Source organism: Pseudorasbora parva, chromosome 16 (assembly GCF_024679245.1).
Source record: "Pseudorasbora parva isolate DD20220531a chromosome 16, ASM2467924v1, whole genome shotgun sequence".
Classification (NCBI taxonomy): Eukaryota; Metazoa; Chordata; class Actinopteri; order Cypriniformes; family Gobionidae; genus Pseudorasbora; species Pseudorasbora parva.
In genome coordinates, this window is record NC_090187.1 from 1,276,298 (window position 1) to 1,291,297 (window position 15,000).

General features: G+C 43.8%; 1 protein-coding gene across 4 annotated transcripts in view; it reads left to right on the plus strand.

Annotated features, from left to right (window-relative positions):
• The window catches only part of zgc:158464 (uncharacterized protein LOC791139 homolog), a 147,708-nt gene that overhangs the window by 91,492 nt on the left and 41,216 nt on the right, over positions 1-15,000 (plus strand). For 2 of the 4 annotated variants that reach the window (XM_067419491.1, XM_067419493.1), the window contains exons 3-4: positions 7,610-7,819; positions 10,290-10,376. In XM_067419491.1, coding sequence (XP_067275592.1) covers positions 7,610-7,819; positions 10,290-10,376 — 297 coding nt within the window. The remainder of the gene's footprint in view (positions 1-7,609; positions 7,820-10,289; positions 10,377-15,000) is intronic. The other 2 variants (XM_067419492.1, XM_067419494.1) reach the window with 1 other exon arrangement.

Here is a 15,000-nt window from a genome sequence, read left to right on the forward strand (position 1 = left end):
CAAGTGTAAAGGCGAGGAGAGCAGGTCCGTCCATCCATCCATCCATCCATCCATCCCTCCATCCCTCCAGAGCAGTGTTTGCAGTGTGAGTGGTTTTGATGTCTTGGATCTCCAAGATGGAGGTCAGTGTTGAGCTTTGATTCTCTCAGTCTGTCATGCAGAGAGATCGTAAATCAGTAGAGCTCATCAGACCACCCAGCCTCCACACACACACACAGACACACACACACACTCACAGCACTGACACCACGGTGGGTGGCCAACATGTGTGTACGTGTGTGAATGCCGCGCTACCGTTTGACCTTTGATTCCTGAACTTTTGCAGACGTGAGGTCCTGTAAGCCTGTGCGTTTGAGTTCTTAACACACGCTTCGCGCTGACTGCTCGTTATTTAATGCTGCTTCCACACCTGCCTCCTTTAGTTCGGTTGAATCGTACTCGAGTTGGTTTCCCTCTTTGGTGCGGTTCGTTTGGTCAGGTCTGACAGCAGCAGTCGCACTCGGGTGCACCAAAAGCAGACCAAACTAGCGTACCGAAGAAGAGCTGGTCTCGGTTCGCTTTCAGACGGACTCTGGAGCGGTTCGTTTGTGGTGAGAACGTGATCCGACCTCCAACAGAACGCAGAAGGACTGATCATTTTTGGACTAAACCAGCTGCGCTGACGTTCTGTGCATGACATTACCTGATAGATCGCTGGCAATATTATCAGAAGATGAGCATGTCAGAGTTAAGGAAAATTACTGCACGGCTCCGCTTGAAGTGACGAGCGATGCGCTCTCGTCTGCAGTGCATTAGGATTTTCCTCGTTAGGATAGTTTGCTGGATTTTCCTCTTCTGTTGGAATTTTCCCACACGTAAATTCTGACCAATCCGCGGTTTAGGAAATACGCCACGGCCAATGGGTGATGTTGATGTTGTCGCGTGCCTGCGATTTGGTTCGTTTCAACTGGTTCGGACCAAAGCAATCAGTGTGGTGTGAGAAGAAACCAAAAAAGCTGAAAAATGCAACAGTGTGTAATTGTTTACCCTTGGTTCGGACCAAATGAACCGAACTAGAGATGTGAAAGCAGCCTTGATATCGTTTCGCTTTAAAACCCGGAAGAGAAGCCAATGTTGAATAAAGTCGTAGTTTTTTTTATTTTTGGACCCAAATGTATTTTGGATGCTTCAAGAGACTCTAATTAACCCACTGATGTCTCATATGGACTACTGTGATGATGTTTTTATTCCCTTTCTGGACATGGACAGTATAGTGTGCATACACTTGCATACGCTCTCGGACTAAATATAAAATATCTTAAACTGTGTGTGAAGATGAACGGAGGTCTTACGGGTGTGGAGCGACATTAGGGAGAGGAGTTAATGACAGAAGATTCACTTTTGGCTGAACTAACCCTTTAAACTCTTTTGGTTGTAAAATGTCTTATAGCCACACATAGAGGTGTTTCTGATGCATTAAGAGTTAGTGATGCACCGGAATGATTATCTTTGCAGAAAGCAAAAGCCTTCATTTAGCCGATATCAAGAATAGATTATTAATATATTTAATGCTAACTCAAAAACTGAGTTGTCCTGAGTTGTTCAAATTGTACATAAGGCAAGTTTTTAGGAGCTTCAAATAACGTTTAGTGAAGCAGAAAACGGCATAGACTGAAAGATTTGAGAATCTATATTGGAATTGATTGAAAACAAGACATCGATATTGTCAACCCAGCGCTAGTCCACACCGCTGACATGTTTAGCTGTTGTAGTTTATCCATGTTGTGTGCAAGAAATAGACACTGACAGGTCTGGAGAAGCACTAATCAAATGTCATTGTTTCGATCAATAATTTCACTCCAAATCTTTTCTAGCCAAAACTGAAAATTGTCGTTGTGGCCACAACATTTTTTGGTGAAGGACACTTTGCTGTCACGACTTAAAATATTAATGTAAAGAGGCTTACATGAAGATCTCTCTCAAACCCTCTCTCTCTCTCTCTCCCTCTCTCTCTCTCTATCTGTAGTTTCTACACTTTTCTCATTTTTCCGCAAGAGCTCCCTTGAGCAGAGGGGCAATTATGCAGCGGTGTGGTGTTATATTTCATTCCATGAGCGTGTCTACATTATACCACACCATTAGGAGCGGCTGCTTACAGCTTCATGCCACCCTAGAGAAGGAGAGAGAGAGAGTCAATGGTTTTAGAGAGAGGGACTGAGAAATCTGTTGATCAAAGATACAAACTGGAGTGACGCTATGATTTCTGTGTTTTGTAGTGAATGGTTACAGATTTGTTTCCAGTGACCCCTGGAGGTTGAGGACGGAACTGCGGTTTTGAAGTCTAACTGCAGAGTGGTCATCATTGTGTGTTCATAGAATTTTGAAGAAGATTTTGAGTCTGGAGTGTTTATTAAACAAATTAGGGCTCCAGTAACTAATCGATAAAATTGGTAATGAAAATAATCGACAAACCAAATTTATTCAAACTACTCAGTGTAACTCAGCCTCTCCAGTGTAGCTCAGCCTCTCCAGTGTAGCTCAGCCTCTCCAGTGTAGCTCAGCCTCTCCAGTGTAGCTCAGTCTCTCCAGTGTAGCTCAGTCTCTCCAGTGTAGCTCAGCCTCTCCAGTGTAACTCAGCCTCTCCAGTGTAGCTCAGCCTCTCCAGTGTAGCTCAGCCTCTCCAGTGTAGCTCAGCCTCTCCAGTGTAGCTCAGCCTCTCCAGTGTAGCTCAGCCTCTCCAGTGTAACTCAGCCTCTCCAGTGTAGCTCAGCCTCTCCAGTGTAACTCAGCCTCTCCAGTGTAGCTCAGCCTCTCCAGTGTAGCTCAGCCTCTCCAGTGTAACTCAGCCTCTCCAGTGTAGCTCAGCCTCTCCAGTGTAACTCAGCCTCTCCAGTGTAGCTCAGCCTCTCCAGTGTAACTCAGCCTCTCCAGTGTAACTCAGCCTCTCCAGTGTAACTCAGCCTCTCCAGTGTAACTCAGCCTCTCCAGTGTAACTCAGCCTCTCCAGTGTAGCTCAGCCTCTCCAGTGTAGCTCAGCCTCTCCAGTGTAGCTCAGCCTCTCCAGTGTAGCTCAGCCTCTCCAGTGTAGCTCAGCCTCTCAAGTATAGCTCAGCCTCTCCAGTGTAACTCAGTCTCTCCAGTGTAACTCAGCCTCTCCAGTGTAGCTCAGCCTCTCCAGTGTAGCTCAGCCTCTCCAGTGTAGCTCAGCCTCTCCAGTGTAGCTCAGCCTCTCCAGTGTAACTCAGCCTCTCCAGTGTAACTCAGCCTCTCCAGTGTAACTCAGCCTCTCCAGTGTAACTCAGCCTCTCCAGTGTAGCTCAGCCTCTCCAGTGTAACTCAGCCTCTCCAGTGTAGCTCAGCCTCTCCAGTGTAGCTCAGCCTCTCCAGTGTAACTCAGCCTCTCCAATGTAGCTCAGCCTCTCCAGTGTAGCTCAGCCTCTCCAGTGTAGCTCAGCCTCTCCAGTGTAACTCAGCCTCTCCAGTGTAACTCAGCCTCTCCAGTGTAACTCAGCCTCTCCAGTGTAACTCAGCCTCTCCAGTGTAGCTCAGCCTCTCCAGTGTAGCTCAGCCTCTCCAGTGTAACTCAGCCTCTCCAGTGTAGCTCAGCCTCTCCAGTGTAGCTCAGCCTCTCCAGTGTAACTCAGCCTCTCCAGTGTAGCTCAGCCTCTCCAGTGTAGCTCAGCCTCTCCAGTGTAGCTCAGCCTCTCCAGTGTAACTCAGCCTCTCCAGTGTAACTCAGTCTCTCCAGTGTAACTCAGCCTCTCCAGTGTAGCTCAGCCTCTCCAGTGTAGCTCAGCCTCTCCAGTGTAGCTCAGCCTCTCCAGTGTAACTCAGCCTCTCCAGTGTAGCTCAGCCTCTCCAGTGTAGCTCAGCCTCTCCAGTGTAACTCAGCCTCTCCAGTGTAGCTCAGCCTCTCCAGTGTAGCTTAGCCTCTCCAGTGTAACTCAGCCTCTCCAGTGTAGCTTAGCCTCTCCAGTGTAGCTTAGCCTCTCCAGTGTAGCTCAGCCTCTCCAGTGTAGCTCAGCCTCTCCAGGCTGTGCTACAGTGTAGCTCAGCCTCTCCAGTGTAGCTCAGCCTCTCCAGTGTAGCTCAGCCTCTCCAGTGTAACTCAGCCTCTCCAGTGTAGCTCAGCCTCTCCAGTGTAGCTCAGCCTCTCCAGTGTAGCTCAGCCTCTCCAGTGTAGCTCAGCCTCTCCAGTGTAGCTCAGCCTCTCCAGTGTAGCTCAGCCTCTCCAGTGTAGCTCAGCCTCTCCAGTGTAGCTCAGCCTCTCCAGTGTAACTCAGCCTCTCCAGTGTAGCTCAGCCTCTCCAGTGTAGCTCAGCCTCTCCAGTGTAGCTCAGCCTCTCCAGTGTAGCTCAGCCTCTCCAGTGTAGCTCGGCCTCTCCAGTGTAGCTCGGCCTCTCCAGTGTAACTCGGCCTCTCCAATATAGCTCAGCCTCTCCAGTGTAGCTCAGCCTCTCCAGTGTAGCTCAGCCTCTCCAGTGTAACTCAGCCTCTCCAGTGTAGCTCAGCCTCTCCAGTGTAGCTCAGCCTCTCCAGTGTAGCTCAGCCTCTCCAGTGTAGCTCAGCCTCTCCAGTGTAACTCAGCCTCTCCAGTGTAGCTCAGCCTCTCCAGTGTAGCTCAGCCTCTCCAGTGTAACTCAGCCTCTCCAGTGTAGCTCAGCCTCTCCAGTGTAGCTCAGCCTCTCCAGTGTAGCTCAGCCTCTCCAGTGTAGCTCAGCCTCTCCAGTGTAACTCAGCCTCTCCAGTGTAGCTCAGCCTCTCCAGTGTAACTCAGCCTCTCCAGTGTAGCTCAGCCTCTCCAGTGTAGCTCAGCCTCTCCAGTGTAACTCAGCCTCTCCAGTGTAGCTCAGCCTCTCCAGTGTAGCTCAGCCTCTCCAGTGTAGCTCAGCCTCTCCAGTGTAGCTCAGCCTCTCCAGTGTAACTCAGCCTCTCCAGTGTAGCTCAGCCTCTCCAGTGTAACTCAGCCTCTCCAGTGTAGCTCAGCCTCTCCAGTGTAGCTCAGCCTCTCCAGTGTAACTCAGCCTCTCCAGTGTAGCTCAGCCTCTCCAGTGTAGCTCAGCCTCTCCAGTGTAGCTCAGCCTCTCCAGTGTAGCTCAGCCTCTCCAGTGTAACTCAGCCTCTCCAGTGTAGCTCAGCCTCTCCAGTGTAACTCAGCCTCTCCAGTGTAGCTCAGCCTCTCCAGTGTAGCTCAGCCTCTCCAGTGTAATTCAGCCTCTCCAGTGTAGCTCAGCCTCTCCAGTGTAACTCAGCCTCTCCAGTGTAGCTCAGCCTCTCCAGTGTTACTCAGCCTCTCCAGTGTAACTCAGCCTCTCCAGTGTAGCTCAGCCTCTCCAGTGTAGCTCAGCCTCTCCAGTGTAACTCAGCCTCTCCAGTGTAGCTCAGCCTCTCCAGTGTAGCTCAGCCTCTCCAGTGTAGCTCAGCCTCTCCAGTGTAGCTCAGCCTCTCCAGTGTAGCTCAGCCTCTCCAGTGTAGCTCAGCCTCTCCAGTGTAGCTCAGCCTCTCCAGTGTAGCTCAGCCTCTCCAGTGTAGCTCAGCCTCTCCAGTGTAGCTCAGCCTCTCCAGTGTAGCTCAGCCTCTCCAGTGTAGCTCAGCCTCTCCAGTGTAGCTCAGCCTCTCCAGTGTAGCTCAGCCTCTCCAGTGTAACTCAGCCTCTCCAGTGTAACTCAGCCTCTCCAGTGTAGCTCAGCCTCTCCAGTGTAACTCAGCCTCTCCAGTGTAGCTCGGCCTCTCCAGTCTCCCCTTCTTTATCATAAATTAAAATCAGCTGATAACATCACCCTTTTCTCCAAATTAACTGTACAGACGAATCAAATTTTGTTGCAATATTGTCCTGTTTAAATCTGTGAAGCTGCTTTGAAACAATCGGCATTGGAAGAGCGCGATATAAATAAAGAGGATTGATTGATTCAGGCGATCTTGGTTGTGTTCAGATGGGTCTCTCAGGGCTTTTCTCAGCTGGTTTCCTCTAAACACCGCAGGTCTCACTATTAAACACTGCAGGTTTAGCTTTTTGAGCTTGTTTTGGTTCATTTGACTGAAGCTTTTAAGCACTTAACATGAAAACATATAATGTATAATGAAAGTGAATGGCATCCTGCAGCTAAACGACAGGCAACTTTTGAAAAAGAAATGCTGCAATTTGACTGAAAATATCAATCTTGATACTCTCATTGGTCTTTTCTTCCTTATTGTGCCATATATCCGAGTGAAACACCTCTCAAACAAGAGCAAATGTGGGCGGGGCTTGATTGTGTCTGTGGGGAACTGATTGGATGGCTGTGGTTTGCTATTGGCTGATCTTATGTGAGTGACAGGTGGCCCCGCCCATTAAAGAATGAGACATGAATATTACATAATAATGTGCACTGATAATTAATACATTTAACAATGCAATATTTCATAATAAAAACAAAAATTGTCCATTTTGATTTTTATGGTGACTGGGTGGCGCTAAAAGCTTTCTTTTTTTTCCAGAACAGATGTGCGTGAATCTTGGGCGTTTGTTACGTTGTTTTTTTAACATACACCCACACTAAACCCTAAACCGACCTGATAGTGTTATTAAAAGCAAATGTGACAAAAATTGAGATTGTAACCGTGTCATTTGAGCTTGTGTTCTGAACTCGTCTTTTATCGTGACTCTTTTCTCACAGGATTCGTTCCCGAGCTTTCAGCATTGCAAGTACAAATCTGTGCCAGCTGAGCTATCGAGCAAGATTAACACGGCAAAAAATGCTTTTCTTACTTAGTATTTTTGTCGTGTTTCTAGTCAAAACTTCTACAAAATCTTACATTTAAGAAACATTTACTAGACAAGAAAAAAATTGTCTTGTTTTGGGGAAAAATTACTTAAAATAAGCAAAATAATGTTTTAAGATTATTTTTCTCACCCCATTGGCAGATTATTTATCTTATTTTAAGCAAAAACTCTCTTCATTTTGAGTTATTTTTCCCAAAACAAGACAATTACTTTTGCTAGTCTAGTAAATACTTCTTGTTTTAAGAATTTGTAGATGTTTGCAGTAGAAACAAGACTCACAAACAAGCATTTTTTTGCAGTGAATATGTCAGAAAATCTGAACGAATGGAGCTGGTTAAGGGACGCAAACTCCACAATGTATTTGTTTACAAATCATGGACTAAAATGCATTTTTACTGCCTCTAGTGTTCATTTCTGTTGGAAACTGCAGTGATATATACCTATCACTCTTAGAAGAAGGTTCTATCGGTGCTGCATATTTGGAACCCCTAAACGTTTCTATATAGAACCCATTTTAAGTGCCAAAAAGGTTATTTCTTGTCATTATAGAACCTTTTTAGCATAAAAGTTTATTTGGAGTTGACTCTAAATGCAGTGTTTTTTTTTTTTGTTTTTTTACTTTTTACATAAAAGGTTCTTTGGAGTTGAACTCTAAAGAACCTTTTATGCTAAAAAGGTTCTATTATGACAAGAAATAACCCTTTTGGCACTTAAAATGGGTTCTATATAGAAACTTTTATGGGTTTCGAATACGCTGATAGAACCGTTTCTTCTAAGAGTGATTATTACATATTTTGTGGTTTGCAACAGGTATGTTTTTTCCATTTCATGACTTTAACACAGTCCTCTCCTCTCTTCATGTGGCAGAAATTCGAGGTGGTCGTGCTCCTAAAGATGGCGTGGCTCGGCAGCTGCCTTTATACGACACTCCATACGAGCCGGAGGAAAATGGCGGAGATCCGGACAGAGGCTTGTGTTCCCGGGAGAGCAGATTACCGCAGGACGACGAGAGGCCGCCGGAGGAGTACGATCAGCCCTGGGAGTGGAAGAAGGAGCGCATATCCAAAGCCTTTGCAGGTTCGGCACATTTGATTTGTTCTCTGTGTGATTTGGTTGGTCCATTGGCTCTTGAATCCAATATACTTAACAGTCCCTTTCTCAAATATAACTAGTCATGTTTCTCATTCTGTTGGTTGTGGGCGATGTTGGGGAGTTACTAACTAAAGGTAGAGATGCTACTACAGGGTTTTTCCTGGGTCAGAAATGATCTTCGGTGGAGGCTGACCAGACATGGTCATAGACACACACACACACACACACACACACACACACACACACACACACACACACACACACACACACACACACACATGTTGGTCTATGTGGTTTACAGGGACTCTCCATAGGCGTAATGGTTTTTATACTGTACAAACCGTATTTTCTATCCCCTTACACTGCCCCTAAACCTAGCCATTCACACACACACACACACACACACACACACACACACACACACACACACACACACACACACACACACACACACACACACACACACACACACACACACACACACACACACACACACACACACACACACACACACACACAGCCCCTAAACCTACCCATCACAGGAAACATTCTGCATTTTTACTTTCTCAAAAAAAATCATTTAGTATGTTTTTAAGGCCATTTGAATTATGAGGACATTTGATATGTCCTCATAAACCACATTTATAGTGTAATACCAGTGTAATACTCATGTAGTTATACAAATTTGTGTCCTCATAAACCACATAAACAGGCTCACACACACACACACACACACACACACACACACACACACACAACAAAGCAAATTATCTACAGGTGTGAACCTTAAATCCATTGGCACCGGAAGCAAATCAAATGCATTTACATTAAATAACACAACTATACCGCCGTTTACTAAACGATTGATTGGGAAAGAAAACATTACGGAAATCACTGAACTATAACCTGTGGCATTAGTGTAGGGGTGAGACTTACGGGCAAAACGCGTGGCATCAACTTTTGAAGCGAATCGATCAGAGGTTCAAATCCACCTTTTGCCGAACTCGCTTTACTCCCTTTTCCATCACATATCAGATCGGAAAGGTGTTTATTTTTAATAAAAATGAAGAAAATTTAAAAAAGGGGAAATGAAGCATTTTTAATAATAAGTGTTTATTGGTTAAGGGTAGGTAAACAGACATGCTGAATTAGAGACGATAAAATAAGTGGGTCCAATATCATGGCTCGTAAACAGGGAGTGGGTGCTTAAATCTTGCTTAAATAATTAAAAAATAAATATTGTGCTGTGGAAAGATTGATATCAGCGGTTCTTAATGGAACCATCAATGCCAGTAAAACACATTTTATTTTTAAGAGTGTTATTATCATTTTTTACGATGATGTGGTGTTTTGAAAGTCAGATTCATTTGCGTGAGTTGGTTCGTTCAGATGATTCATTTGAGTGAGTTAATTAGTTCAGATGATTCATTTGAGCAAATTGGTTCGTTCAGATGATTCATTTGAGTGAGTTGGTTCGTTCAGATGATTCATTTGAGTGAGTTGATTGGTTCAGATGATTCATTTGACTCACCATTCATGACTCACAGATTCAATCGAATCCCAGAGTGGCATGTTGAAATGTTTAGTTAAAGCGGCGTCACACTGCACGGGTTGTTCTCTTGATTCCCGTGCATGCATGAGGCTAGAAAAAAGAGCTAATTATGTTAAATTATGTTTGTTTTTTTTGTTTTGTTGTGATGGTTGTATTTAGTGTAAGTTAATTTTTATCATCGCGTATTGAAAAATCATAAATCATGAGATAGCTGTTGGTGGAGGTCACGGCTATTATAGTTACAACACAAATATTTTCATAACTTGAAATTAAATAAATGTTAAATTAAATAAAATGTATATAAAACATTATATGCAATCTCTAATTTTAATTAAGATTATGATTTATGATGCACTAAAATAACAAAATAAACACTGATCAAAAATCGGAATAAAAACGAAAAAGCATCTCAGTGGTTCTGGAATAACAGACGGCCTCAGATCCAATGGGTTTGGAGATCAGGTGCTCAAACATTTTCATTGCAAATCAGTGTGTGTGTGTGTGTGTGTGTGTGCTCATTTTAATATGAGTTTCCGTTTCCACCTGTGCAAGGGAATGCTGGGAGATTTCCTGCTTACGGCTCTCTCTGAATGCTAACAAAGGTGTGTGTGTGTGTGTGTGTGTGTGTGTGTGTGTGTGCTGAAGGTTTGGCTCTGGGTCTCATGGCTAACTCAGGTGTAACTAAACATGGCTGTTCAGCTGTTATTGGGTTTGTTTGACAAATGGAATATAATAAGGAAAGAATATCCGCCGGATAGGTTTCTGTGCATCAGTTCTTGAAAGGTGTTTCCTTTTTTGTCCTGTGTGTTTGTGTGTGTGTGTGTGTGTGTGTGTGTGTGTGTGTGTGTGTGTGTGTGTGTGTGTGTGTGTGTGTGTGTGTGTGTGTGTGTGTGTGTGTGACAGCACTGCTTTGTTATGACTGCATTAGTCATGAGGACGTGAGCAGAGGAGCGAGCAGAAGAGATTCACACATCTCTAGATCCTCCACAGGTACTGCGGCAGAAGGACACACACACACACACGTACACACACACACACACACACACACACACACACACACACACACACACACACACACACACACACACCTACACACAACACACACACACACACACACACACACACACACACACACACACACACACACACACATTTTTGTTTTGTGACATATGAGGACATTCCATAGGCGTTAATTGGTTGGTTGGTCGGTTGGTTGGTTGGTTGGTTGGTTGGTTGGTCGGTTGGTCAGTCGGTTGGTTGGTTGGTTGGTCAGTTGGTCGGTCGGTCGGTTGGTTGGTTGGTTGGTCGGTTGGTTGGTCAGTTGGTCGGTCGGTCGGTTGGTTGGTCGGTTTGTCGGTTGGTCGGTTGGTTGGTCAGTTGGTTGGTCGGTTGGTTGGTCAGTTGGTCGGTCGGTTGGTTGGTCGGTCGGTCGGTCGGTCGGTCGGTCGGTCGGTTGGTTGGTTGGTCGGTTGGTTGGTCAGTTGGTCGGTCGGTCGGTTGGTTGGTCGGTTTGTCGGTTGGTTGGTTGGTTGGTCAGTTGGTTGGTCGGTCGGTTGGTTTGTTGGTTGGTCAGTTGGTCGGTTGGTTGGTTGGTTGGTTGGTCAGTTGTTCGGTTGGTTGGTTGATCAGTTGGTTGGTTGGTCGGTTGGTTGGTTGGTTGGTTGGTTGGTTGGTTAGTTAGTTGGTTGGTTGGTTGGTTAGTTAGTTGGTCGGTTGGTTGGTTGATTGTTTGCTTGGTCAGTTGGTCGGTTGGTTGGTTGGTCGGTTGGTTAGTTGGTTGGTTGGTTAGTTGGTCGGTTGGTTGGTCAGTTGGTCGGTTGATTGGTTGGTTGGTCAGTTGGTCGGTTGGTTGGTTAGTTGGTTAGTTAGTTGGTCGGCTGGTTGGTTGGTTAGTTGGTTAGTTAGTTGGTCGGTTGGTTGGTTGGTCGGTTGGTTGGTCGGTTGGTCGGTCGGTTAGTTGGTTGCTTGGTCGGTTGGTCGGTCGGTCGATCGGTTGGTTGGTTGGTCGGTTGGTCGGTCGGTTAGTTGGTTGCTTGGTTGGTCAGTTGGTCGGTTGGTCTGTTGGTTGGTTGGTCGCTTGGTTGGTCGGTTGGTCGGTCGGTCGGTCGGTTGCTTGGTTGGTTGCTTGGTTGGTTGGTTAGTTGGTTAGTTAGTTGGTCGGTTGGTTGGTTGGTTGGTCAGTTGGTCGGTTGGTTGCTTGGTTGGTTGGTCGGTTGGTTGGTTGGTCGGTCGGTTAGTTGGTTGGTTGGTTGGTTGGTCAGTTGGTCGGTCGGTTGGTCGGTTGGTCGGTTGGTCGGTCGGTCGGTCGCTTGGTTGGTTGGTTGGTTGGTTAGTTAGTTAGTTAGTTAGTTAGTTAGTTAGTTAGTTAGTTAGTTAGTTAGTTAGTTAGTTAGTTAGTTAGTTAGTTTTATCCCCAAAAGGAAAGTGCATATGCAGCATACTCACTCGGACATTTAGAATTTCACACTGGCATATACAAACATAAAAATTAAATCTGTTTTAATAATCACATAAAGTGAAATGACAAAATGAGATCAATCTGGCCATCAATTAACACTCGAAGATGAATTTAAAAACGTGATTGCTTGGGGAATAAAAGATAGTTTGGACCTATTTATGTACATCTGAACACAATACTGTCGTCCAGAGGGCAGAAGATCATAATGTAAAGGATGCCTCTCATCATGCTCAGTAATGTTGGCTTTATTCAGCACTCTCTCTCTCTCTTTGCTCTCTATGCTTGTCAATGTGATCCTCAGAAGTTTACTTGACAATGTCAGGACCTTCCGGAATGATTCTTCTGAGCCTCTGAAGCATTACTGAACCAGCAGCTCACACAAAATGTCACAATGCAAATAATGCTCTTCTTACTCAGTATTTTTGTCTTGTTTCTACTCCAACCATCTACAAATTCTTACAACAAGAAGCATTTACTAGACAAGCAAAAGTAATTGTCTTGTTTTGGGGAAAAATAACTCAAAATGAAGAGAGTTTTTGCTTAAAATAAGATAAATAATCTGCCAATGGGGTGAGAAAAATAATCTTAATTCAAACAGAAAACAAGATTATTTATCTTATTTTACATTTATGCATTTAGCAGACACTTTTATCCAAAGCGACTTACAACTCAGGAGAACAGGAAGCGATCCGTCAAGAAGAGGCAAAGAAGCGCAAAAAGTGCCCTAAATACCAAGATTTGTCTACTTCTCAGAGTAGCAAAAAGCAGAAAAGGGAAGAAGAAAAGAGAAATAGAGGAGGAAGAGTTTAGAGGGATTTTTATTTATGACATGATAAGATTAAGTGCTCAGGGAAGAGATGAGTTTTTACCGTCTTTTGAAGGAAGTGAGTGATTCTGTCGTGAAACACTAAAATAAGTGTTTCCTTCTTCTAGTAATTAATACAATACAGAGTATTTCAGAAGCACTTACTTGTGATTCGAGCTCCTTCACTGACTGACGCGCTTCTCCTAATGACCGGCTAACCGGCTCGGCTTTAATCCCAGAGATTAATCAGCGCAACAGGCTGCCAATGACTCAAATCCAAACCAAACTAAGACTCACTACCTGTGCTAAAAGCCACCGATTATTATTTGATAACGGCTGACAATTGCGTACAGCGCGCTTCAAACTGCTGTGGTTAAAGTGCAATTGCAAATAGCTCACGTAATAAAAATATAAATAGAAAAATAAGTGCAAAATCGAAATATATCTTCCTTCTAGTAATTAATACACTAAGCAATACAGAGTATTTTAGAAACATACTGTTTTTTAAAAGCAGAATTTTAAGCAAGAACTCTCTTCATTTTGAGTTATTTCTTCCCAAAACAAGACAATAATTTTTACTTGTCTATTAAATATTTCGGTAACGCTTTATTGTACGGTTCAGTTATGAACTATTAACTAGTTGTTTATGATCCTGCATATAACTATGATATTGTCTGTTTATGAGCACTTCTAAAGCTCATATTAATGCCTTATTCTGCATGAGCTTATTCTACATCCCTTAATCCGACCCAATACCTAAACTTAAACGCTACAAAAACTACCTTACTAACTATTAATAAGCAGTAAATTAGGAGTTTATTGAGGCAGAAGTCGGAGTTAATAGTGAAGATGTGTTTAACACACTAAAGTGTTACCGATGTTTCTTACGCTCCGTCCACATGGAGACGCGTTTAGCTGTACACGTATACATTTTGTACCGTATCAGCGTTTCGTCCACACGGATCCGGCTTTTTGAAGCATGAATCCGATATTTTCTGAAACCGGGTCCCAAAGCGGGTAAATCTGAAAACGATCATCTTCCGTTTTCGTGTGTACAGCGAATCTGTATATTTTCTGAAACGGTGATGTCCTCACACTACGTCCAGCACGGTGAAGAGTTAAGGGATACGGCTACGGCACTGGGCATGCGCACTTCAATATCGCCTCATTTAATGACCGTATCTGCATTACTGTAAGGGTGTGTTTAGGGTCGGGGTCGGTGTAGGCGTTAATAAAACACATCTGTTAAGTAGCAAATGTATTTTTTGTTATTTTATTGTGAGATTTTGCCTCACCTCCGACCACTGCTATACCCCTGCTAGCCACAACTCTTCTTCTCCGTTTTTAGTGTATTTCTGTGGCAGAATTACAGCGCCACACACTGGCCTGGCATGCAAACTACATCGTTTTTAGTTGGTTTCGTTAATCTCGTGTGGACGCAGATATTTCTTGAAATGAGGAAAAAAAGATCGGATTGGGAAAGCGCTGGCTTCGTGTGGACGGGGCCTCAATGTAAGAATTTTTAGATATTTAGACTTGAAACCAGGTAAATACTAAGTAAGAAAAGTTTTTTTTTTTTTTTGCAGTGGATAATGCTTTCAATAAAAGCCCACACTGTAAAAAAGTTACCCGGTTGCCTTACAATTTTGAGTTCATTTACATTTTTTTTTTGAGTTAATACAATGAACATTTTTTGAGATTCGACAACCTTTATTCAAATATTATTAAAAGATCTTGTAAGCATATTGGGTACGTGTGTGTGCTTTATTTGTGATGACGCAGCCAAATATTTGCTATTTTCATGATTTATCAAACGTTTTATGCGGTTCAGATTCAATAATATTTTGAGTTTCTATTTATTAAACCAATTTCCCTCATTGTATCAACGCAAATTTTTTAATTCAATAAACTTACATTTTTAAGGCAACCAGGTTACTTACTTTAAAACATTTTTTTATAGTGCATTAAACACCAGCAGCAGTCTACTGTGGACATTAAAAGACAATCATTTCTTTAAGAAATACAGCCTCTGTTGTAACTTCTTCCTCAGTCCACTCGTTCCATTTGTCTCCAGAAAAAGTTCAAAAGGAGAGTCCATCTCGGTGCCGACCCCTAAATCCAGAGGTCAGAAGGTCACCGTGAGGTCATGAACCGCTCATTAGGGTCTCTCCATAATGAGCCTCTGTGTGATTTCAGACGCATCTGGGTCAGTGTCTGTTTTACATTATATTTGCATTTTGCTAGTTTTCATTATTACATGAATAATGTAATATTCACCGCTCGTATTTTTTGAGTGTCTTATTTGCATACAGAGTTTGTCCATCAGCTTGTAAAATGCAAATGCTTGATGG